Below are 26,413 nucleotides of genomic sequence, written 5' to 3' on the forward strand. Positions count from 1 at the left end.
CCGGGGCCGGGAGCCCGCGAGAGCCTGAGTCACGGCCGAGGGGCACGGCCGGCCTCCCGGGGACAGGGCAGCGGCGCCCGAGCGGTACAAAGGTCAGGCGCTCGCTCCGGAGGGAGGCAGGGAGGCCTGACTGCCAGCAGCTTCCCGCTGAGACGCCCAGCTCGCTAGTTAGGCCGGTCCTCGCCTCTCCTTCCGAGCACCTCCTCCAGGAAGCCCGCCGTGACTCCCTAGAGTCAGGGAAGCCCTAGGGACAATTCGGAAACCAGCGCTACGTCTCTCCATCCTGTCCCCCTAACACACCAGCAGTGGAGAGGTAAGGGGAAGGGGCAGGAATATGCTCTGCGCTCAGAACGCAGGCCGCAACCATGCCGGAAAGAGGTATTGGCTGGAGCCCACGGTTCTGCTATCTCAGAGTCTAAATCAGAGCAGCTGGGGACCGTCCAGCTTTGCCAGCCTACTCAGGACGTGCTCCCGGCCTCCAAAGAGGTGCTCACTGTTCCAATCTGTGTGCCAAGCTCGAAGGAATAATTAGACTGTGGAGGAGAGGCCTCTCTTTAAAGGAAGTGACGTGTTACCTGGCAGCCGCTGAGCGCCTGTTGAACGAGAGGTCTTTCTGTGAGCTTCTTGGGGATTTGCCCCCTAACACCTAGGTGTCTCCGCCCTGTGCCGCCTCCTCCAGGAAGCTCTTCTTGGCGCCACCCCGGATTTATATGCCCATCTTCACGAACAGTGATTCATGTGCTCATCTGTCTCTTTCCCTGGGCTGCATGATCCTCCAGGCAAGGCTGCACCTCACTCACCTCTACAGCTCCAAACCTGCCTGGGCATCCAATTGATGCCGATGACTGCCTGCTGGGGTCCTAACCCGGAACTGCTTTTAATGCCAAACAGAGTCCTGCACTTTTGGACCTTGTTCAGAGGTGTGATGACCAGTGTCAGCCGCAGTGGTGGGGAAGGGCTTTCTGGAGAAGGAAACAGCCCAGAAGGTTTCCTGGGAAGGGGTCCCTGATGCTAACCTGGAGAGTCGATGTCTGTGCAGCTGATAGACGGAGAGCCTGGAAGACCCTCAGAGGGTATCTAGTCTGGGCCTCTCATTTTAAATATGGAAACTGAGGGGTGGAGAAGGGGGTGAACCGGTCAAGGTCACTGAGCAAGGTGGTGGCCAGCAAGGATCTGCCCACGAGTGTCTCAAGCGGGCTCGTTCCATTGTATCCTTCTGCCTCCAACATTAGAAATGAACTGTGCCGATGCCTTCAGGCTGATTCCTGGCTGCCAGGAGTAAGCTGACTCCATTCCCCACATGCAGAAGAGAAGCTGAAGCCCAGAATACCCCCGCTGCATCCTCCCTGCTCAGCTCCCACAAACTCCACATAGAGAAAGCGGCATTGGATGGTAAGTTGAGCCACACTCGAGTGTACAGATGAGGGTCCAGTGCCCCTTAGTTCCTCTCTCTCTCTCTCTGTCTCTCTCTCACACCAGGAATCGAACTTGGGAGCTTTCGAGGCAGGCAGTGGAACCTCTGAGCTAAGTCCCCGGCCCTTAGTTCCTGAATTGGGGGAGTTCAGAGGGTCAGGGGAGCAGACTCCTTGGCCCCGAAGCCCCCAGCTTGTTAACCAGCTACAAGAGTCATCCGGCTGATAAAGCATGGCCACCTGCCCAGCCCTGTGCTATCCAAGGATCGAAACCAGCACAGCTGCTGCCAAGAGGCCTGCACAGAAAATACCAGCAGCCAGTGCTTCCCACCCCAACCTGAACAACCAGTATGGGCAGCTGCTGGGGCTGCATGTGGGTGGAAACCAGGCGGAACGATGCGTATCCGGAAACATGTGTGGCCCTGTGTCTCCTCCGGGAGAGGGGGCTCCTGGGGGTTCCCTCACAGGGTGCTGGCTTGTTACTCTATCTGCACTGGGTTCCTAGGAGCATTCACCTAGACAAGGAAGGACCAGGGGTTGATATTTGGGGGGGGGGGTTTATTCATTTGGAATAAGAAATCAGGCTTGAAAATCTTTTTCTAATCATGGTGTATTATCACTAGTGACTTTTTACATCCTAATTCTTGTTTATCGATCATGATTAACAGTGATATGGCTAGCAATGACATTTTAGCAAAAGAACTGCAGATATGCAGAAAAAGAATTTTAGAAAAACAATAAAAATAGCTCTTGGTTCAGCAATTGCCTGAATCAGGAGGGAGGGCTGATATGTCAAAATGAAAACCCTATAGGTTTGGCAAGAATTGAGTCAAAAATTGAGTTGTTTGTTTTTGCCCTGGAGCAAATTTTATTTTACCTCTTTAAAAGGCAATAAAACTTGTGGATAAACTATTATCAATAATAGTAAGAAATTCTGCCAGGCTTGGTGGTGCACACCTGTAATCCCAGCGCTTGGGAAGCTGAGGCAGGAATTCACCATGAGTTCCAGGCCAGCTGGGCTGCATAGTGAATTCAAAGCCAGCCTGAAAACAACAACATCATCATCATCATCATCATCATCATATTTAGTAATTCAGGTTCTCATATTTGAGCTCTCAGATTTGTCACTTCAACAGTATAATGTTATTTGTTTGGTTTCTGTGATTAGACCAAGAAGTGACCCTCCGGGTCAAATCCCTAACACTTATAACTGCTATCTAATTCAGTCTTTGCGGACATAATTAGGTAAAGGATGTTTTTTTCGCACTGGGGATAGAACCCTACCAGTTAGCTACACCCCATCCTGTCCATTTTTCTCTTTGATTTGAGGCTGGCAGGTGTCATTTGGTGCTGCTAGGAGTCTCACTTGGGGAGAACTGGTCTGAAAGTGAAAACAGAAGAAATGCAGCCAGAAGGTGAAGGGAGGGCTGGGGATTTAGCTCAGTAGTTCTGCAATCTGCCTTGAAAGTACAAGGTCCTGAGTTTGATCCCCGGTACCAAAAAAAAAAAGAAGAAGAAGGCGAAGGGAGGCTGGATCCTCCTTGTACCCCATCACCCTGAAGCCTCGCTGGCCAGCAGAGGCTCAGCCCCTGAAGTTTCCAGGTATGGTTGCCAATAAATAAACACTCTTATTTGCTTTTGTCAGTTTGAGGCGAGTTTGTGCCCCTAACAACTGAAAATGTCCTGATCAATATAAAGGTCACACATGGGCACAAAACACACACCTGTTTCTTTTGTGTACTAGGAAAGCCAAGGAGAGAATCATATCTATTTCTAGTGACTCACGAATGGGAGCCCTCTCTTTCAAGAAAACCATGATGTTAGATCAAGAAAGGACCTGAGTTACACCTCTCTCACTGCAGAGCTCCGGGGGAAGTACCCAGAGTTGTTGCCAGGCCATGGTAGAGTTGGGACCAGACTCACTCTGTTTGGGGAAATTTGCTCCATCATTTAAACATAGTTGGCCAAGAAGACTCTAACATATTCCTCTGCTCTATAAAAGAATAACCACATCAGTGACTTTTATTGAGTGCTGCTGTTTAATAGTTATGCTTACCTGCAGGTCACCAGCCCCTGCTGGTTTTCTTACAGGAAGCAGGAAGCAAAGGAAAGGAAGACAACACCCACCTCTGCTGGCTTTAGCGATATGGTTGTGGAAATGTGCAGGGGCCCACCCTGACTCCTTAAAGCTTCTGAAAAGAGCTGAAAGAGGAAGGTTTTATCATAAAGACTGTGGCTCTAGCACTGGCATCCAGAGTTCTCCCTACAGTCAGCTGAATTAATTACATTTGTTCCACAGATAGTTACCGAGTCCTGGTGCATTCAGGCACCGTCCTTAAGTACAGGAGCCTCGGGATGGAATGAAACAGAATCTCCTTGCTCTCATGAAGTCTTTGGAGAAAAGGGGAAAGAATAAAGGGAACACAAGGAGAGCAGCAGCGCCGCTGTCTTATGCTGTATGTATTTTGTACGAGTGATCAGGAAAGGCCTCAGCAAGGATGCCATTTGAACACAGGTTGGAAGGAAGGGAGAGAGCAAACCATGTGGATGTTGGGAAGCAGGTTCTGGGCAGAGGGAATAGTATGTGCAAAGGGCCGGAGGCAGGAGCACGCCTGGTGTTTGATAACCAGCAAAGAGGCCAGTGTGGCTGCAGGAGGGCAAGCGAGGGAGAGAGCAGGTGGTAGAGATGGAGAGTGTGGGAAGCCAGCTCATGCCAGGCCATGGTGAGGACTTTGGCTTTTATTCCAAATGCGTGAGGAGTGTAGGAATGACAGGTCACATGAGCATGTGTGGATGTGGTACCAGGGACTGAACCCGGGGCCTTCGCACTGAGCTACACCCTCAGCCCTTTATTTCATTTCATTTTATTTTTGAGACAAAGTCTCCCTAAGTTGCCCAGGCCGGCCCAAACTTGTAGTCCTCCTGCCTCAGCCTCCCCGAGTGCTGGGATTGCAGGCGTGTGCCACCATATCTGACTCATGCCCATTCTTTTTTAGGGCCTCCTATTTGGAGTAGGAGAGAAGCAAATTCCAGAAGGAGCCCATACAATGATCTCAACCACACGTGAGGATGGCTTGGCTCAGGGTGTTGGGCGGAGGTGGTGAGAAATGGTCAGACTCTGGGTCTCTTTTGAACACAGAGCTCCCAAGTTTGGCTGAGCAGAGAAGGCTCAGGACCATCCCAAGGAGCATGGCCTGAGCCCTGGGGAGGAGAGAGCTACCACTGACGAAGTGGAGGTCAGCTGTGAGGAGAGGAGAGCCCCACTGAGCATGGTACAGGGGCGCCTGTAACAGACCGACGCAGAGATGCCACGGGTGACCGGATGCAGGAGACTAGAGCCTGTCTCAGGAGTCTGGATGCCCACTTGGTGTTTGCCGATGATCAGATGGCGCGACAGCCCCAGGCTGCTGGAGATCACAGAGGAAGTGAGTGTAGGTGAGGAGGAGGTGGAGATCGAGGGCTGGGAACTGGGGCATCCAGCTTTCAGAGATCAGGCTCATGGAAGGAGCCTGCAAAGGAGACTGAGTAACAAGCAGCAGGCGAAGCGGGAGGACAAAGGAGCCATGTGCGGGAGGCGCCCGTGTGTGCCGTATCTGTGTGGCTCTGAGAAGCAGCCCAGTGCAGCCGGCCGGGGAGTGGTGCTTAGGTTCTAGAAGGGCTGAGGTAAGGTGGGTTCTGCCTGAGCAGGAAGCGACTTGTACTCCTGTGTGCCAGGGCAGAGAGGCGGCTTGGGTTATTTTTAGGTTGGTCTGAGGATGATTCCTGGGAAGGTGATGGTTTTGGCTAATGAGCCCTTGCCTGCCGGAGAGAAGCATCCCTGAAATGTGCTTCCTTCAGCTCCAGCTCTCGAAGCCTCTGCCTGGCTCCTCCTGGGAATGATGCCAGCCCAAGATGGCTGGCTGGGTCTTCCTGCCAGGACTGTGTCCTGGAGCTGAGAGCAGGGCTGGCAGCTCCCCAGGGGGAGGAGAGGATTGTCGTTGTGGGGTGTGGGCTGGGGTTCCCGAAGGAAGGGCCCAGTGGCCACCCTGCTGATGCTTCCCCTCGGGGTCTCCTTGATGCTGTGGCTTAGGTAGGTAATGCCCTTTGTGTACTGATGATTTTCAAGTCTGTCCTGGGGTTTTGCTAGAAGATGGCAGCTGGTGCCGACTTTGGCACTTCCTGCAACTAACACAGTGCTTTGGTTCAGTTTAGTTCAATAAACTTATAAGGCACCATTGTGTACCCCTCACTGTGTAAAAACTGTTTCTGCCTTCAGCTTCCTCCCTGCTTGGTCCTCCACCCTTGTAGGAGACCTTGGCTCAGGACTCACATTCTCCTCTCCCCTCCCCCTTTCCTTCCCTTCCCCTGTCCCTCCCCTCCCCTCCCCCTGTCCCTCCCCTCCTCTCCTTGATGCTGTTTCTAGAGGGGAATAAACTCTAAGATCGGTCGGTTGCCATATAAAGCAGAACTATTATGCCCCCTCCGCCAACCTACTCCTCCTTCAGAATTCTTTCTCTCCGTGCCTAACACCGTGCCTCTCCCTGTCACCAAGCGTAGTAAATCAGTTGTCACCTCTTCCTCTCATAAGGCACTAAATCCTGCCAAGCTGCATCTCTGTGGTCGCCTGTTCTGGTTTAACCACTACTTTGGTTGAGCTCCTTGCTTGTACCTGTATTTATTCAGAACACTCTGCAGCATCTTTTTCTTCTAGTCGGTCCCTGGGTCAGTCCCTCTACCAAATGATCCAACAGCTCTTCCAGAAAAACCAATGGACCTCATCACCCTCCTGTGGGTGTCACTCTATACAGAATGAAACAGACCAAGCTTCTTCGAATGGCAAAGCACTATTAATGATTTAGGCTCCACCTAACAAAGCCCATCCTCCATGACATTTGTCCTCGCCTCCCTGCCCTTTCACAGCCCCATCACCCCAACACCCACGAGATCAACAATACCCATTCTCAAGACCCAGCCATAATTCCATCTAATCCAGGGAAAGGAATTAAAAGTTACTGAGAAAGGAAGCAAACAATTGTAGCCAATCGTGGGCTCTGGCACCATCTGGGTTTAATTCCTAGCTCTCTGCCATTCCCTAGTTGTGTGACATGGGTAAGTGACCACGCTGAGGTTCCCCATCTGTAAACTGGGAGATATATATACACACCACATAACATACACTATGGGAGTGTTTGCTGTTTTGTGCCAAATATGGTACTAACAATGTTTCATATATTATCTAATGTAATCCTCCCAAATACTCTGAGGGATATTATAATTATAATTTATTATTATTATTATCATTATTATTATTTCGGGCTTTTGAGACATGCTCTTGCTATGTAGTCCAGGCTGGCCTTGAACTGGCAGCAATCCTCCTGCCTCAGCCTCTCAAGTGCTGGGATTACAGGTGTGTGCCACCACACCTGGCTTTGAGGGATAGTATAGAAAGTTTATAGATGGCCTCCTACAATTCAAGTAATTCACTCAAGGGAACATACCTGGTAACCATGGAGAGTTGAGGTTCAAGCCCAGGTTTGTCTAGATCAATGCCTAAGTTCTCTTCCTAGACTAGAAACAGTCCTAGGAAGGAAACCAAGAGTACTGATCTAGTAAAGTGATTCTTAGAAGGAGTAGGCAAAGAACAATGTGTGCTGTGGGAAGACTAAGGGTATAGAATCATTAGGAAGTAATGCTAGGGTCTGAGCCGTGACAGGGAATGATGGGACAATGTGTAACTCCACAAACGATAGGAAACAAATGGTAGGAAACAAATGGTAGGAAATGTTACACATATAATCCCAAACGCATCTTAGAATTTGTTACTGGGAAAAAGTAAATGTGTTTCAAAACCAGTAAACTTGAGGTCAAAGGTGCTACATTTTAACTCCATGGGACCTGCCACAAAGTTGGGGACTTAAAGTGTTTAAGAGCTGCATGAAATATTGAAGTGCTATCTTTACTGGAAAAAAAAAAAAGTCAACCTAGAATTCTATAGCCTGTGAAGATACCATTCAAGGAAGTAAAGACTTTTTCAAACGAACAACCTCTGAGAGAATTCAGCAACAGCGAACTCATGTAAGAATTGTTAAAGAAGTTCTTCAGGCAGAAGAAAACTAACATAGAAATTTTGGGCCGGGCATGGTGGTGTACCCCTGTAATCCAAGCACTTGAAGGCTGAGGCAAGAGATCGCTGTGGATTCGAGGCCAGTGTGGGCTACATAGTTCAAGCCCACCCTGAAGTACATAGTGAGACCCTGCCTCCGAAAAAAAAAAAAGAACTTTTGAGCTACATAAATCCCTTGAAAGAATAGATATGTACTGTGTATAGATTGTTTCTAATTTTTAATCTCTCTCAATCTCTCTTTTTATATATATATAAATTTATATATAATTAAATACATATATTTAATATATATATTTAATATATATAGTGGGACCTTGGTTCATGAATGCTTTTGTTTTCAAACAATTTAGTTTACAAATAGAAGCATTTGGCAAAATTTTGTTTTTGTTTGTGAACTTTGCATCAGATGACAAACATGACTGCAGCCATCTTTCTTACATAAACACAAATGTGCCATCTTTTCCAGAATCATGGACCAAATTAACTTTGTGAACTGAGGCGTGTGTGTGTGTGTGTTTTGTTTTGTTTGAGACAAGGTCTTGCTGTGTAATCCAAGCTGGCCTCACCCTCCCAAGAGTTGGATTACAGGCGTGTGCCACTATACCCAGTGTAAGCGATGTATATTTAAACATCACAATAGTCCACTAAAATCAAATTAAAGAGGTACAGGTAATAAGCTAATAGTGAAGGAAAAATAGAATCACAAATGGGCTGGGGATTTAGCTCAGTGGTTCCGTTGCTTGCCTCACAAGCGCAAGGACCCAAGTTTGATCCCCAGTACCAAAAAAAAAAAAAAAAAATTAGAATCAGAAAAAAAAGAAAAAAGGAGGCAGAAAAATAGGGAAAAAAATGAAATCAGGTGGGAAATACAAACCACAAAAAGCAAATAATAGATTTTAACTCAACTCTATCAATACATTAAATGTAAATGGTCTAAATTTTGCAAATTAAAAATCAGACATTAGCTTGGCATTGTGGCACACACCTGTAATCCCAGTACTTGGGAGGCTGAGGCAGGAGGATTGCTGCGAGTTTGAGGCCAGCCTGAACTACATAGTGAGTTCAAGGCCAGCCTGAACCACATAGGGAGATCCTGTCTCAAAAAAAAATTGGACTTTGTGAGATTAGATTTTTTAAAGACCCAACTATATTCTGTCTGCAAGAAACCTGATTTACATACAAAGTCATAGACAGGCTGAAGGTTAAAGGATGAACAGACTTCTGGCCATAGCAGCATAAAGAGATCAGCAAATCCTCCTTATCAAAAACAAATATAAAAGCCAGGCATGTTGGCACATCCCTGGGAGGCTGAGGCAGGAGGATTGCAAGTTCAGGTCACATCTGGGCAACTTACTGAGATCCTGTCTCAAAATAAAAATATCTTTTAAAAAGATGGCTGGAATTGTAGCTCAGTGGTAGAGTGACCCTGGGTTTGATCCCCAGTACTATATAGATAGATATAAATATAAATTAAATGACCCCCCTGTATGCCAGGTCTTGAAATTAAAGGCAAGCAAAAAGGAGGGAGAGAGAGAGAGAGAGAGAGAGAGAGAGAGATTACTCTTGAAAAGTTGCTAGAATTTGGGGTATGAAATATTAAAGAAATTGGGTTTCTCAACCTCAGCACTTAGGATTGTGAGCTGCATAATTCTTGGAGGGGTGATGGGCTTTATAAAATGCTGGCAGCATCACTGGCCTGTACCCACTAGATGTCACCAGCAGTCCTCCAGCTGCAACAACCAAAAATGTCTCGACTTTTCCAAAAGTCCCCTGGGGGTTGGGAGGACAAAATAGGGAAAATAAACAATTATGAATTTGTATGCACCTAGCAAACAGCCCCCAAACACATTAAGAAAAACAAATTAGAAAACACAGAAATTAAAAATTCAATTTAACAATTATATTTGATATTTTGATACTCTTCTCTCAGTAATGGATAAATAACAACTAGTCAGCAAATCTGTAGGCATACAGAGGACCTGAACACCACCAAACAACTTGACCTAACATGGACAACGTGTCCTCCAGCAATAGCTGGGTACACATTTTCTTTGTCAGATATATAGAGGGCGTCCTGCAGGACAGACATATGCTTGAGCATAAAAACAAGTCTCAATAAGCTTAAATGAATTGAAATAAAATGTACCATGTTCTCTAGCCACAAGGAAATTGAATTACAAGTCAATAAGAAGTTTGGAAAATCCCCAAATATCTGGAAATTAAACAGCATACTTCTAAATAGCCATGGGTCAAAGAAGAAAGCACAAAGGAAATTAGAAAATGTTTTGAACTGAATGAAAATGAAAACACCATACATAAACATGTGGGAAGCAGCTGGTTATGGGGAAATTTATAGTATTAGATAATTATATTAGAAGAAAAAAGGAGGTTTTGTTTTGTTTTGTTTTTGTAGCACTAAGGAAAGAACCCAGGGCCTTTGCACTGAGCTACATCCTCACCCTTTTTATTTTTATTTTTTACTTTGAGATAGGTCTTGTTAAGTCACTAAATTGCCCAGTGGGCCTAGGCTTTCAGTCCTCCTGTTTCAACCTCTCAGAGTGCTGGGATTATAGAACCACACTACCGTGCCTGGTTAAGAAAGCTCTTTGAATTAGTGGTCTAAGCTCCACCTTAATTAAATACAGTAAGGTAAAACTAAACCCAAAGAAAGTAGAAGGAAAAAAATGGACCACAAGTCAGAAATCAGTGGGGTAGCATACTAAGCAAAACAATAAAGAAAAACCAATGAAACCAAAAGCTTGTTCTTTGAAAAGATCAATAAAATTGATAAAGGCTGGGGATGTAGCTCAGTGGCGCTGCACCTGCCTGCCAAGCCCAAGGTCGTGAGTTTGGTCCCCAGTATGTAAATAAATAAATAAATAAATAAATAAATAAATAAATAAATAAATAAGTAAAATCGATAAACCTCTAGCCAGACATTTTTAAAAAGACAGAAGCTGGGCATGGTGGAGCAGGCCTATAACCCCAGAACTTTGGGAGGTTGAAGCAGGAGGATCACAGATTCAAGCCCCACCTGGACAAGTTAACAATTTAGTAAGATCCTGTGTCAAAATTTTAAAACGCTAAAAGAAGGGCTGGAGATGTAGCTCAGTAGTAGAACAGAGCACTCTTGGGTTTGATTCCCAGTACCAAAAAAATAATTATTAAAAAGAGAAAGAAACATAAATTACCAACATCAGAAATAGAGAGATCACTAATCCTATATATAAGAAAGGGTGTCTGTTCCGACCCCTAACTTCATGCTAGGATCCTAGTCAGGAAATAAAGCACACACATGGGAAAGAAGGAAACAAAGCTTTCAATTCTAAGATGTGATCATATATGTAAAAAAAAACAAACCCTTAGGTCATGGGCAGGAGATCAATATACCAAAAATATTTACAGTATATCTATTCCTCACGGAATGACCTACCTGTTCGGATGTGTAACCCGCCACTTGGACTTAGGACCCATCTTTTTCTTTTTTTTTTGGTATAGTTCTATACATCTTGCTTATAGAGCCTCGATGTATTTTTTTTGTACAGTATACCCTGTTTATACATTATTATACTTTTCATTGATTCCACTGTATGGTACAGTACTGCAGTCTTATGCTCTGTTATACATTACAGTACAGCATGTAAGAGTTATGCAAATAAAAGCAAAGTAATCTGCTTGGAGTTTCCTTGGACCATTTCTTTGTTCTGAATATTGTAATGTACATACTCTATACAATTCCTCATTTAGCAATCAAGTCACTTATTTACCTAATCACAGGACCATAAATGGGTCGTTAAATGAGGAATGTGTGTGTGTGTGTATATGTATTTCTTCTTTCTTTCTTTCTTTCTTCCTTTTTTTTGAGAGAGAAGGTCTTGCTTTGTTGTTCAGGCTGACCTTGAACTCAGTATGTAGTCCAGGCTAGTCTCAAACTCTGGGTGATCCCCCTGCCTCAGCCTATCAAGTACTGGGATTACAGGTGTGTGCCACACCCGGACCAAAAATATATTTCTATGTTAGCAGCAAAGAATTGGAAATTGAGGTGAGAAAAGCACCATTTGCAATAGCATAAAATAATAGGAAATATGCCGGGTACAGTAGCGCACACCTGTCATCCCAACTAGCGGGGAGCCTGAGGCAGGAGGATCACAAATTCAAGCCCAGCCTGGGCAATTTAGCAAGACCCTGTCTCAAAGTAAAAATTAAAAGGGGTGGGGATGTAGCTCAGTGGTAGAACGCCTCCAGCTTCTATCTCCAGTGTAGCAAAATTGAAGACTCAAATAAGTGGAGAGCTACTATGTTTATACTATGTTTACGGATCAAAAGACTGGATATTGGGCCAGGGATTTAGGGCAGTGGCACTGTGCCTGCCTCACAAGTGCAAGGTCCTGAGTTTGATCCCCAGTACCAAAAAAAAAAAGAAGAAGAAGAGTGTATATTGTTATGATGTCAGCTTTCTCAAAGTCAGTCTGTTAGAGACAAGGTAACCCCATTCAGTGATCCTCCAGCTGTGGCTGATCTGGCTGGCGAGACAGATGTTCCCTTCCTCCCTCCTACTTCCAGTTGTTCCTCCCGAGGCACTGGGTGGAAGAGGAGCCCATTCTCCAAGCAAGGATGTAGGAGTAGCTGCTTTCCCCTGCTAGAACTCCACACAAGCTCCCAAGAATGAATAAGCTGGATCTGAAATCAAATAGAAATGTAAAGGGCCTAGAATATCCAAAACAATTTGAAAAAGGAGAGAGTGATTTCCTCACCTACTGTAAAGTTACAGTAATCACCACGGTGTGGCAAGATGTAAGAACAGATACACGGATCAATGAAACAGTGGTTCCAGATAGAGACCCTTCTACATGGTTGACTGCTTTTTGACAAATGTGCCAAGTATATTCAGAGGAGAAAAGAAGTATTTTCAACAATTGAATACCAATGTGCAAAAATATGAATCTCAACCCTTATCTCATAGCCTATAGTATGAATTTGACTCAAAAAATAAATCATAGACTTAACTCATAGCTGAAACTATAAAACTTGGGCCGGGGATTTATCTCAGTGGTTCCGCCGCCTGCCTCGCAAGCGCAAGGTCCCGAGTTTGATCCCCGGTACCGGAAAAAAAAAAAAAAGAAAAGAAACTATAAAACTTACAGAAGAAAACAAAAACAAAAATGTTTGTGACCTTAGATTAAGGAAAGCTTTCTGAAATCTTTAGAAAACCATGGACCGTAGAAGAAAAAAATTTATAAAATTGGACTTTTTCAAAATTAAAAAACATTTGCTCTTCGAATAAAATGATTAAAAACATGAAAAAGCAAGCTACACACCTTGAGAAAATATTTGTAAAACATATGTTTTATATTGTATATAAATAACACATATGTGGGCCAGGGATTTAACTCAGTGGTTCCACTGCCTGCCTTGCAAGCACAAGGTCCTGAGGTCAAGCCCCAGTACCAAAAAATAAATAAATAAATAACATATATGTTATTAAACATATATATCATACATACATTACATGTATATCATAAAGGAGTTATATCTAGAATATAGGGGTTTTTTTCTGGTACTGAGGATCAAACTCAGGACCTTGTGCTTCCCAGGCAGGCAGCAGCACCACTGAGCTAAATCCCTGGCCCTAGAATATAGTTTTTAAAACCATATATAAACACATATATAAATACAAACAACTTAGTTTTTTTAAATGTACGAAAGATATGAACGTGGTGGTGAGGGTGGCTTAGTGCAAAACCCCTGGGCTCAATCCCCAGTACCACACACACACACACACACACACACACACACACACACCCCAGAACAGAGCAGACACTTCACCAAAGAAGATATTTGCCATCACAAATAAACATAGGGAGGGGCTGGGGATTTAGCTCAGTGGCACCACGCCTGCCTCGAAAGGGCAAGGTCCTGAGTTCCACTCCTGGTACCGCAAAATAAACAAACAAACAAACAAACAAACAAACATAGGGAAAGATGTGCCATATCATTAAACGTCAGAAATGCAAATTTACACCCAAATAAGATGGCAGTGCAAATTCACTAAAATAGCTGAACTTAAAAAGACTTCCGGTATCAAGGGTTAGGAGAGATGTAAAGCAGCTGGAGCTCTCATACATTGCTGCCAAGTGTTAAAACCATTTTGAGAAACTGGGAATTTCTTTTAAAGTTAATCATACAGTGGGCATAGCTCAGTAGTAAAGTGATTGCCTGGCATACGCCAGGCCAGGTCCTGGGCTTGATCCCCACCTCCAGGAAAGGACAGGAAAGGAAAGGAAAGGACAGGGCAGGACAGGACAGGACAGGACAGGACAGGAAAGGACTACAGCAGTCATATACTTATTATATGATCCAGCAATCTCATTCCTGGGTTCATCCAAAAGAAATGAAAACATATGCTCACACAAACACGTGCGTGTACCCGTTTACTGTAGCTTTATTCACAATAGGCACAAATTGTAAATGAAAAAAATGTTCATCTCTTAGTCAATGAATAAATAAATTGTGGTATAATAAGATAATGGAATACTACTTAGCAATAAGAAGGAATAGACTACTTATATGTTCAACAGTATAGACAATCTCAAAAGTATACAGTACCAGGCTGGGGATTTAGTTCAGTGGTTTCACCGCCTGTTGCACAAGCACAGGGACCCAAGTTCAATCCCCGGTACCCCCCCCAAATAAATTTAAAAATAAATTAAAAAAGAGTTTATTGGTACATTTTAGGTATACAACACAGTTACATTTATCATTGGGATCTTGTACCTGTACATGATGCATCTTGGTTCTTATTTTTTCCCCATCCCCTGCCCTCCCTTCACCCCCTCCACCTTTCCCTATTTAAAAAATACTTTGTTGGGCTGGGGATTTAGCTCAGTGGTTCCGCCGCCTGCCTCACAAGTGCAGGGTCTTGAGTTCAATCCCCGGTACAAAAAGTAAAAAAAAATCTAAAAATAAAATAAAATAAAAATACTTTGTTTCCATTTTTTCCTTTTCTCATATTTTTTCTTTTCCCTTCTTTCCTTTTCCCTACCTCTCCCACTTCCCCTAATCCTTTAGACCTTTTCTTCCTGTTACACAATATCAATTATACTTTTTGATCCTTATTTACACTTTTAGTTTTTCATACCAGAGAAACTATGCGGTATTTACATATGTGTGTCCTATATATTTCACTTAAAAGTATGGCCTCAATGTGCATCCACTTAGCTATAAATGCCTCTAATTTCTCATTCTTTATGGCTGAGGAGTACTCCATTTTATAAAAAACCCTACATGTTCTTTATCCAGTGACCAGTTGATGGGCACTTGGGCTGTTTCCAAGTTTTAGCTATTACAAACTGTGCTGCTATAAACATGGGTACACATATATCACTGTAGTATGATTCTTTTAATTCTTCTGGGAAGATACCCAGCAGAGGAATGGCTGGGTCAAATGGGACCTCTAATCCTAGTTGTTTGAGGTATTCCTGTATTGATTTCCACAGTGATAGGAAAGTTTTTATTGTGGTAGTGTTTACATGGCTATGTTTATTAAAACCCTTGAATTTTACACTTACAATTGGTAAAGTTTGGTTCAGTGGAGTAGGTCAGGGGTGCAGCACTTGGCTAGCATTCATAAGGCCATGGGTTTGATCCCCAGCACTGCAAAAAATAAAAATAAAAAATTAGTGTTGGGTGAGGTGGCACACACGTTTAATCCCAACAATCAGGAGGCTGAGGCAGGAGGATCACCATGAATTCAAGGGCAGCCTGGACTGCATAGTGAGAGCTTGCCTCAAAAAAAGAAATTGTTGAAACTTATTGTATGTAAATTTTGTTGTGTGAGGAGAGAGCTTATTTATGGGAAAGAGGCTACAGGAATTGTCATTGGAGCTAAAGCATATTGTGTACTTAAAATAGTCCAGTCCCCATCACAAAGGGCGTCCAGGAGGAGTTGGAAGGGTGAACCATCATTACAATCAATGTGATTTGAACAGTGATTTTAGAAAACATTCAGTGCGCTGTGACAGTGAAAACAGGATGAAGGCTCCCAGACCCAGGGAGGAAGTCTCCACCGGGGAAGCCTCTAGAGGGAGATGAAACCTGATCGAAGGAGGCAAACAGTCCCAAAGGACCTGGGGGCCCCGCGCGGTGAGGAGGGACAGGAAGGGACAGGAAGGGACAATGGCTTCATGAACCTTGTCACCCCTCAGGAACAACTTGGGAAATCAGCTGCAAGAATGTGCACCTGGTTCCACCCTGCTTCCCAGCAGGGCTCTCCTGCTGTCACTTCATCCCTGCTCTGGGAGAGAGGGCCTTCCCTCAGGTGGGTGCTGGGGTCATGCTCCAGGCCAGTCTGTTCAGATGGGCGTCCAAAAAATGCGGCAATCAGAAAGAAGAACAAAAACAAGCCAGGTCAGGAAGGGGACTGAATCACAGCTGTTGGGAGGCTGAGACAGGAACGTCGCAAGTTCAAGGCTAGCCTGGGCAACTTAGCAAGACCCTGTCTCAGAATAAAAATCAAAAGGGCTAGGGATGTCACACAGGTAGAGCCTCTGTCCAGCAAGTGCAGGGGTACTGGGTTCCCCCAGGGACACTTTTTAAAAAAATTCTGAGGGTCTCACTATGTTTCCCAGGCTGGTCTCGAACTCATGGTGATCCTCCTGCCTCAGCCACCTGAGTACTGGGATTACAGGTATGCACCACACCTGGCTCCCCGTATCATAAACTTTTTTTTTTTTTTTGGCACGGGGATCAAACTCGGGACCTTGCGCTTGCGAGGCAGGTGGTAGAACCACTGAGCTACATCCCCGGCCCCAGACCCCATTTCTGGATAGCTACCACCAAAAGGTAGAGTCACGGCGGTTCCAGCCAGCTTGTGCACGGAGGGAAGGGCCTGGCCGCGCACGGTGGCCCGCAGGTTCCCAGGGACAGGCAGCCACCCAGAGAGGCGCCAGCGTGGTAAGTATCGCCATCTGGTGGACTCGAGGGAGCATTGCTAGGAACCCAGCACTGCTTGCCAGAAAGGAGCAGTATTTGAGGCCCCGGTGTGCTGGGAAGAACATTCTGGTTCTCCAGTACATTATATTCATTCTAGACAAGAAAGCCCTTAGCTGGTTTTCTCACACGTTAAATTCATAAATTAGCATGTCGCTTATTAATGACACTCAAGTGAACTGGTGTTATCTCCCCAGCCGCAGTGGAATTTGTAATTACCTCCTACAAGTGTAGTTAGAGCTCACTGTAGCTTTTCTCCAAGGCTCTTTGGGGTCTGAGTGTGCAGCATCCGTGTGGCTGATCACACGGGGCTGTGTTGATGAGGCTTTAAGCAGCGGCGTTGATAAGTTATTAATCCTCCATCGCCATGCGTGTGTTTGTCGACTCTAACACAGCGGGCAGTTCCAGGCTCTGGCTCATAATGAGGTCCCTACCCTCCTGGCCTTGCTGACTGGTGGGGGTGGGAGTTGAGTAGGGAGAAGCAACTAAAACTGTTAGGGTGAGGTCAGAGAGAGGTAATTTTACAAGGTAACGTGAGAAGGCGGGAGGGACCGGGACAGGATTACAGGATTGTCACGGTCTCTTGGAGGTGATATTTGAGATCCAAGAGATCGTCCGCGCATGATGAAATTTGTTTTTAAAAACAACCATTTCAGAGCATATATCCCCACGAGCATTTTTCAAAACTCTTTTGAGACTCTTCTTTAGGTTTTGCCTTCAGAGCCAAGATATGAACCCCGTTAGGAAAAGGTCTAACAAAGCAGCAGTATCCAGGTCTTACATTTATTAAAGAAAAGAAGTATGCTCTGCAAAGAGAGCAGGCCGCTGAGAAAACTCACAGTGGACACAAGGTTAAGGGCTGGTGTCTTCTTTCTTTCTTTTTTTTATATGTGGAACGCTTCACGATTTTGCGCGGCATCCTTGCGCAGGGGCCATGCTAATCTCCGTATCGTTCCAATTTTAGTATATGTGCTGCAGAAGCGAGCGCCCTTCTTTCTTTAATGGTACATTATAGATCTACATAATGATCACATTCGGCATAGGGAATCTGCACCTGTACATGATACATCTTGCTCCTTTTTCACCATTCCCCTCCCCTCCCTTCAACCCCTCTTCTCCCCCTTATTTACAAAAGCTTTGTTTCCATTTTTTCCTTCTATTCTTTTTTTCTCTTCCATTCCTTCCTTTCCCCCTTCCCCGCTCCCTAGTTCCCCTTCTCATTTGAACATTTTCTCCCCATTTCCCAATATCTGTTACACATTTTGGTCCTTATTTACACTTTGAGTTTCTCACACCAGAGAAACAATGTGATATTTAAAGATGTGTGTCTGATTTATTTCTCTTGAGTATGGTCTCAAGGTGCATCCATTTAGCTAGAAATGGCTCAAGCTTATCCTTCTTTATGGCACAGTAGTACTCCATTATAAATATAAAAAACCACATCTTCTTTATCCATTCATTGATTGATGGGCCTTTGGGGCTGTTTTCAAGATTAAGCTATTACAAACTGCCACCATAAACGTGGGTGTGCACATATCGCTGTGGTATGATTGTGGAGAGCGGTGTGTGGAGAGCGGTGTTAGCCAAAGAGGCTCCATTTTGAATCTTACCCTCCATTGTATAGAGCAAGGAGACGATGTTATGAGGAACCGCGTCCTTGCCGAATTAGATTGCCCTGGAACGTGATGAACGTTCTGTAACCCCGAGAAACAAGGAAGCCCACGAGGGTGGGGAATTCCCAAAGAACTAGAAAACATGGAAGCAGGTGTCTCTGGATAAGGGTCATGATTAACAACCAAACTCACCTGTTGTATAAAAGAGAGGAGAAAAACTTGGGCGCTCGGTCTCTGGGAGCCCTCCCGACTCTATCTCTTTGTCTTTCTTTTTCTTCATCCTCACTCCCCCATTCAGGTACTGTTCGACAAGTGACGACGGGCTCTGTCATATGATGCTCTTAATTCTTTTGGGAAGAAACAGTGGACCCTCAAGCTATAATCAGCCTGACATGTGAACAGCTTGGATTCATTAGGTTAATGGAAGATTCATCTGCCTCTTGTTATCTATAGCATAAATGCAGGTAAACATCCAGATCTCAACTGTACTGATTTAGTTACAACCAGCTCTTGGGAATCGATTGAGTTCGTAAGTCAGGGGTCCATTGTACCAAAGAGGGGACTAGCTGGATCAAGGGGAACCTCTAGTTTTTTGTTTTGTTTTGTTTTTTTGTACCGGGGATTGAACTCAGGACCTTGCACTTTCGAGGCAAGTGGCAGAACCACTGAGCTAAATCCCTGGTCCTCTAGTTTTTTGAGTAATCTCTACACTGATTTCCACAGTGGTTGCCCCAGTCTACACTCCCACCAACAGTGGAGAAGGGTTCTTTTTTCCCCCTCAGCCCTGCCAGCATTGTTATTGATTTCTTGATAATAGCCATTCTTTCTGGAGTGAGATGGAATCTCAGCATTGTTTAATTTGCATTTCTCGAATGACCAGCGATGTGAACATTTTTTCATATATTTATTTGTTGTTTGTACTTCCTCATTGGAGAAGTGTCTGTTCATCTCAGATGCCCATTCTTGGATTGGGTCTTTAAATTTTAGGGGGGAGGGTTTCAATGCTTTATATATTCTAGATATCAGTTTTTTGTCTGAGGAAAAACTGGCAAAAATTTTTTCCTACTCAGTGGGCTGTCTCTTCACTCTGTTGGTTTCTTTTGCTGTGCAAAAGCTTTTTAATAAGGTGAGATCCAAGGACCCGAGTTCAATCCCCGGTACCAAAAAAATAAAAAAAAAAAAAATAAGGTGAGATCCCAGTTGTTGATTCTTTGTAATATTTCCTGTGTGATTGGGGTTTTATTCATAAAGTGTTGGCCTACACCAATGTCTTCAAGAGTTCTACCTATTCTATAGCATTATCCACTTTTACTGTCACCTCTGTGACCTTGAACATCCTTGGGATGTTTCTAGAAGTTACTCAGGTCTCAAAGTGCAAATATTGACTTGGTGGGTAAAGCCCTAAAGAGTTCAGAAGTCTGTGAAGTCTGCGCTTTTTGTTGGTCACTATCACTGCAATTATGCCCTGAAAGTCTTCATCCTCCTGGTTCTAGGTAAGGATCCGAAATAGCAGTGAAAATGAAATACTTAGCCACCCTGGGTGCGGTGGTGCACTCCTGTTATCCCAGCACTCTGGGAGGCTGAGGCAGGAGGGTTCCAAATTTAAGGCCAGCCTTAGCAATTTAGCGAGACCGTCTCAAATATAAGTTTTAAAAAGCCCAGTATGTGGCCTACTGTGAAGGCCCTGAGTTCAATCTCCAATCCTACAAAAGAGAAAAAAGGGGAAAAAAGAGCGAATAAATGCAGGACAAAGTTGGAAGAACAGTACTGAGATGAAGGAGAGATCAAAAGAAAAAAACCTGAATATCGCTCCAGTGCTTCCGGCACAGTTCAGGTTTCCAGACCTTAACAGCAAATAGACTGCCAGTCTCATTCGATCTCTGGGCATTCTCCAATGAGTCAACCAACCCACTTTCCACAGACCCTGTCTCCCGTCAGACCAAGGAGTCCTCCAGTGGCGAGACTGCTGTACCGCACTGCTGACGTAGGGATACGCAGGCCCCTCCCAGCACCCTCCACTCTGGGCAGGGACCTCCTTAGATCCCTGTCGGCCCTGCCACTGGAACACATTCACTGAAAGCACCACGTCTTGCTTGATAAATCCTCAGAGGAGCAGGGTTAGAAAAGATCAATTTGTCCTATTCACTGTGCCTGTTATTACAGATCTTGATAGCCACGCTTTGCCTCTGCACACTGCAGTCATAACTGAGGGACAAACCACGTCTCACTGGAGCAAATCCAGGAAGGCAGCCAAGCGTTGTGTTGATCAAACATTCAACTAAGGTTCATGAGCAGAGGCCCTTTTCTTTTTCCTTTTTTTTTTTTTTTTTTTTTTAAAGTTTTCTGGGCCAGGTCCTCAGTGTGCAGCCGCCCTGGAGCTGCGGTCCTCCTGCCTCAGGGCTGCAGGTGTGTGCCACTGCACCCAGCCATAAGCGAGGACTCCAAATCTCAAAGAGTATGCAGGTCATCATCCATGCAATGAAGGATTATGAAGTGTGTGTGTGTGTGTGTGTGTGTGTGTGTGTGTGTGTGTGTGTACACATGGGTTAGGTTTCTGTTTGACTCTACCATGATTTGAGTCTACTCAGACATTTTTCACCTAAAAGGCTTAGAGGCTGGTTCAGTATGAAGACATTTTTACACATAGAGAAATTGATTTGAGCCCCTCAGCCCAAAAAGCATCTGGGCAGCATTACCTATTTTAAAAATTGTATCGAGTGTCTATATTCTTTAAGTAACATGCACTTTATGAGAAAAAAATGAAGGGTTTTTTTTTGATAATCCTACTTTTGTCAAAATATACATACAGCTGGTGATCCTAGCACACAGGGAAGCTGAGGCAGGAGGATCTAAAGGTCAAGGCCAGCCTGGGCAACTTAATGAGAATCTATCTCAAAATAAGCTTGGGGGGCCCTCAATGTGAAGGCCTTGCGTTCAGTCCCAGCACCACAAAAAAAGGAGAGACAGACAGAGAAAAGCATCCGAGCAAGCCTCCAAAGGAGAATGTCAGAGACCAAATTCACAAATCCACATGTAAGATGCAAATTTCTGAGATAAGCAGTTGTTTTCAAACTTTCTATTAATGTAATAGCCTGCCTCCAAAGCACAAGGACCCGAGTTCGATCCCCGATACCAAAAAAAAAAAAAAAAAGTATTAATGTAACAAAGAAAAGCATAGTTTGTATAGGATGTCAGAATAGGCACAGCAATTAAGTCTGGCTTGACACAAATGTAGCTATTTTCCCAGGGAGATTTAAAAAGCTTAAATTAACCCAAGATGGAAGTTATAACCTATGACTGTCAGTTCAATTTGTTCTAAATACCAAATATTTCCAAGTTCCATTTCTTTCTAATTCAGAAATAACTTTTTCATTAGCTGGGAAGATCCAAATGCCTGAATTAATAATGCCTTGTTTGGGGGTTTTTCGGTTAGTTTTTTGAGTCAGGGTCTCCCTATGTAGCCCAGGCTGTCCTTGAACTTCTGGTGATCCTCCTGCTTCAGCCTCCCAAATGCTGGGATTACAAGCATGCACCACCACACCCAATTTAGAATGCTATTATTCCTTAACCCAATAATAGGCTTGCTATAACCTAAATCTTCCAGGATAAAAAAGTTTTTTTCCTGATGTTACACCCACATCTACTTACTCGTAAATGGCAAACACCTTGATGCCCAACACCATGTTATCATAAATAACAATGCACAGAACAGATTGTCCTCTTATTGGAGAGAAACGCCATACTAAGCCCATATGAACTTTGTTGCTTCTGTGAATAATCCAATTGTTTTACTGTTTTCTTTGCAAGAGCATTGGAGAGCCAAGGCCAAATCTGTAATTAAATCTCATCTCCTAGAAAGGACTTCCATACTCTTACTTTTCTGTCTTCCACTTTGCTCATTTACTTATACATACTTTGCATTTCTCATATAAGAGAAACCATGCAATAGTTAAGCTTTTGTATCTAACTCATTTCACTTAACAATATGTACTCGTTGCATCTACTTACCTATAAGAACCAAGCTCTTTATTACTAAATTGTGATCTGCAATTATATTTTTATCTCCTTACCACTCTCCCCTCATTAGCTGAGGTACAATTTATATGTGACAGAATCTGTCCAGCACTCCACAAAATCAAAAGTGAAAAATGACTTTTTTGGAAATTCCTGCTCAGTAATTCCAAAACCGATGTCAAATAAAACATAAACTTGAACCAAAATATCATGTAACATTTAATAATTGCAAATATATTTATTACAATTTACAGATTAGTTACATTATATACACAAATAGAATTTTAGCTATAAAATCCCAACAAACTGGTTTGAAGAGGCCAATTTAAAGTTTCTAGTCCCCTAACTTTACCTTCTTTAAATTATAAAAAATAAAATCTGATAGTTTTGATTTCAAGTTACAGAGGAGGAGGCGTCATCACATTTCATCACTCGGAAATGCGATTCCACCTGTCTGCACACTCCCCTTTCCCACGCTACACTGACAGGACAGCACCATTACAAGACTACACTGTGTAAAGTGTTTACTTAAAACCTCCCAGGATCTGCCTTTAAAGATTGGCAGGGGCTGCAGGCTAAGGGTAGGTGTCACTTGGACATTCACAGTCGGGATGACAGCGACATCAACCTTTCTTCCCTCCAGACCAATTGTAAGAAACCCCTGTCCTCCTCATGAGTCTGATCGCTTCCACAGCAGGGTGATTCAGGGGAGAATTCCTAAGGAAGGTTTTACTCATTAGGTTGTGAGGTCCCAAGGGAACAATTTTCCCAAGTCCAATGACTATGAAGATGTTCCACTATTTTCCAATATGCAGAAGTGCTGGATTTCAGAAACACAAAACACAAGCCAAGTCTCTGAAACAAAACAGTATGCTTCCGGCTAGCTTGAAAAGAATGCATCTGAACAGTCGGTCCCACAGCTTTCTGCAAGGCAAATGGTGCTGCTTTCCAACAGATACAGCTGGAGGTGGGAGCCAGACTGTTTCCACGGTATAAAACAACACTCTGGAAGCGCAGTCTCTTAAGAGGCCTGAAGTGGAGGTGGACAAAACACAAAATAAAGGCTCTGCAAAAATCTGACCAATTTGTTACGGTGCTGCACTCTTAGTGTGTGTAGCAATGAATGCACCCAACACTGGAGGTGGCTCTTAGAGCAGACCAGGTAAGATAAAGACCAGGTAGATTATAAACTGAGGTAGTAACCTGCCAGCACATCTGATGAAACCTGCATCCTCACACTGACCTAAGTTCAAAGCTAAGTGGTCATGTACGCTACGCTTTCCACTGCCTGTGGCAAGAGGCACAGGGAGGAAAAACAGACCATTCAAGGGATGGCTGACATTTCCTCGACCTGACAGTTACACGTCATGTGAAGTCTAACTATGCAAACCAAGCACAACCAGTCAATGCTAAGACTTCAAGACATCAAGACTTTCTAGTTGTTAAATCTGCAGATTTCCCTTTCCTGAAAGTATTAACCTTGTCCTTCCTGCTCTCATTGTTAAAATAGAGCGCAATAAACCTGGACATTGACTGTAATTAGTATTTTACACTTCAAACTTGAAAACCCAGAACTGCCCACTTCCAAGTTGACAGTGTCACCCTGACAGGTTTTAAAAGTGACAGTGCTGAGGCACATTAATAACACTGGTTTTCTGTTGTGCATATACAACAAAACCAAACTACTCTGGCGTGTCTCCTATCTTCCTCTTAGGAAAGTTCTAGGCTTTTCAGTTTAAAAAACAAATGCCTATGATACAATTATTACTTTTTCTAGAGTGTTTTAAAATTTCTGCCCATTGAGAGATACAAAAAGCGACATTCACTCAGGAACTACAATGGTATGTTCAGAACCCTCTCCAAAGCAGTCTCCACAGAAATCAAATATATTTGATATTTAAAATTTGGCAGAAAGATGCAGCCTCCCTAAACTCCCAGAAAGCACTGTACATGTGTATGTCGTGACAGTCCTTGGAAATCTAAGTACAACTTAATGTAGAAAAAGAAATTCACCATACACTTTCAACAAAAATCTTAAGAAGTGACACAATATACTTTAAGTTGGCAACATATACACGACTATATTTTTAACTTAAAGGTAGACAGGCTAAATCACTGAAATAAAAAAAAAAAATACAGAAAAACAAAAGCTCACTAATCGCAGAATATTGGGGGGGCAAAATTTTTACACATATATACATAATTTAAATTGTAACTGAAAATGGGCCTTAAGCCCTATAAATATTGTTCCCAAGAAAACAAGTTTTGAAAGTGCAAAATTAACAACTCAAAAGGTCCCCTTCTCATCTCAAGCAAAGAAAGGACATTGAAAAACACATCTAACTAAATCAAAAAAGATTAAAAGTCACATCCTTCATTGTCAGGGCTGGCTTCAAACCTGTAGTTTCTATGTGGGATATGTTACCAAAAAAATACTAAACTAGATAGATCATTGGATTCAGGCTAAATTTCCTCTAAAAAACAAAAGTCAAAGGACAGCTGCCAATATTCATTTTTAAAAGAAACCTCTCAAGAAAGAGGTAATGTATGGTAGGACGACAGGCTGTCAATTCAACATTGCTGGAAAACATTTAAGTTCTTTGAAGCATGTTTCCTGGAGTCTATTAAACATTCTTTCTCTGTGCTCAAATGTCAAGCAATAGCCAATAGCATCTTCTGTTTCTTGAATTCGTTTCCGGAACCTGCATGCATCCCTTGCAAATTCTTCCCATGGTCCTTTGCGATCCTCATCACCACTTACATAATACTCAGTAACTTCTTCAAGGAAGGTTACCTATAAAGACAAAAACTAATTTTAATAACTCTCTAAGATCTTACAATTACCACTGAGGTGAACACCCCTTTATCCTACTAATTCTTTTTAAACACCAAATATCTTACAAGAACCTTTGTTCCCAACTATATCTGAAATTTTAAAAAAGGATCTAAGCAGATAGTAATTGGATAAAACAGTGAACAATTGCCCTGAATTTACATATATCTTTATCTTTCATATATCTACAAATACACAAGTCTTCCCAACTCCAGTCCTTGCTTTTTAGTGTTAACATGAATCCAGATAGGGAACTAAAATTTTCTTACTGTTAATACCTGCTATGCTTTAATCCTTAGGGAAATATAGTTCTATAATATTTCCCCCCAAAATGACAAAGTATTTCAGAAAATAACCACTATATCTTTGAAAGTCAATGTTTTTGTCATAGTCAAAGCCTTAACAATATTATTTCTACTCTTCCTTTCCCTTTAAAAAAAACTGTACTTTTTGAGCCGGGGATTTAGTTCAGTGGTTCCACTGCCTGCTTTGCAAGCGCAAGGTCCCAAGTTCAATCCCCGGTACCAAAAAAACCCCCTACTTTTCAGTGCTTTCCAATTTTTGAGTCATTGATTTTTACATTATTACTTTTGGAATGAGAATATAACAGAAAGTTACTTCATAAAGTAAAGTATCTTTAAGGATGTGTTACAAGAGGCCTCGCAGTTAAAATTTAAAAGCTTTGTATTCAATATGCTATCACTATACAGATAGGTTGGGTATCCCTTACCTGAAATACTTGGGACGAGATTTCAAAGTGTTTTGGAGTTTGGCGTATTTGCATGGACTTCATTGGCTGAGCATCCTTAATCTGAAAATCTGAAATCCAAAAATGCTCCAAAAATCCAAACATTTTTGAGCATCATATTAGCACTCAGAAAGTTCAGATTCTGAATTTTCTATTAGGGAGGCTCAACCTGTACATGAAATTGTGAATATTATACAAGATGACATGTAATGAGTAACAATCCCTACTTGTTACTAGTAGCTTCTACTTAATCCTTACTTTTTTTTTTTGGTACCGGGGATAGAACTTGGGACCTTGAGCTTGCCAGGCAGGGGCGGTGCCACTGAGCTAAATCCCTGGCCCCTACTTAATTTTTAATAAAGATGATATCAAACTAAGCTATCAAACTTGGAAAGTATAGAATTGCTTTAAACTGTGTTTAACAGTTACATCAGCTAACCCCACTGAGACCCTACTACTTTCATTCCCTTTACATCAGGCCAAGGAATACCCCTGAGGACAATTAATAGGATGTAACACCTTACAAGATATTGCATTCTAGTCCTTACTCATTCATTGTGTCACTAAAATAAATAATAACACTTATATTGTGTTCACCATATGCCAGGCTCTTTTCAAAGAGGTTTACAATTTTTATCTCATTTAATCCTCACATCAAATCCGTGAGGTGTAGACAGAAGCACATCAGTTAGATGTGTCCAA

At 43.2% G+C, this 26,413-nt stretch overlaps 1 protein-coding gene, 1 long non-coding RNA gene and 1 other non-coding gene across 8 annotated transcripts in view; 1 reads left to right on the top strand and 2 right to left on the bottom strand.

Moving 5' to 3' along the window:
- Window positions 1-23,250, top strand: LOC110345313 (uncharacterized). 6 transcript variants are annotated; one of them, XR_002388565.2, is made up of 3 exons: window positions 1-313; window positions 1,233-1,392; window positions 1,480-11,189. It is a non-coding gene; the product is annotated as an uncharacterized LOC110345313 (long non-coding RNA). The 6 variants fall into 6 exon arrangements; XR_002388566.2 differs by lacking the exon at window positions 1-313 and adding an exon at window positions 752-920; XR_002388564.2 differs by lacking the exon at window positions 1-313 and adding an exon at window positions 889-1,073.
- On the bottom strand, window positions 17,388-17,491 carry LOC147823190 (U6 spliceosomal RNA). The gene has a single exon (XR_015444612.1). It is a non-coding gene; the product is annotated as a U6 spliceosomal RNA (small nuclear RNA).
- Ppp1r15b (protein phosphatase 1 regulatory subunit 15B) overlaps window positions 22,337-26,413 on the bottom strand; it is a 7,786-nt gene continuing 3,709 nt past the window's right edge. The window contains 2 exon segments of the mRNA XM_004862152.4: window positions 22,337-24,731; window positions 24,733-24,924. Of these exon segments, the coding sequence (XP_004862209.1) occupies window positions 24,702-24,731; window positions 24,733-24,924 (222 nt within the window). The 3' untranslated portion in view covers window positions 22,337-24,701.

The sequence above is a fragment of the Heterocephalus glaber genome, unplaced genomic scaffold (genome assembly GCF_053883595.1).
Source record: "Heterocephalus glaber isolate CG9 unplaced genomic scaffold, H.glaber_assembly_v1.0 deba00001600, whole genome shotgun sequence".
Classification (NCBI taxonomy): domain Eukaryota; kingdom Metazoa; phylum Chordata; class Mammalia; order Rodentia; family Bathyergidae; genus Heterocephalus; species Heterocephalus glaber.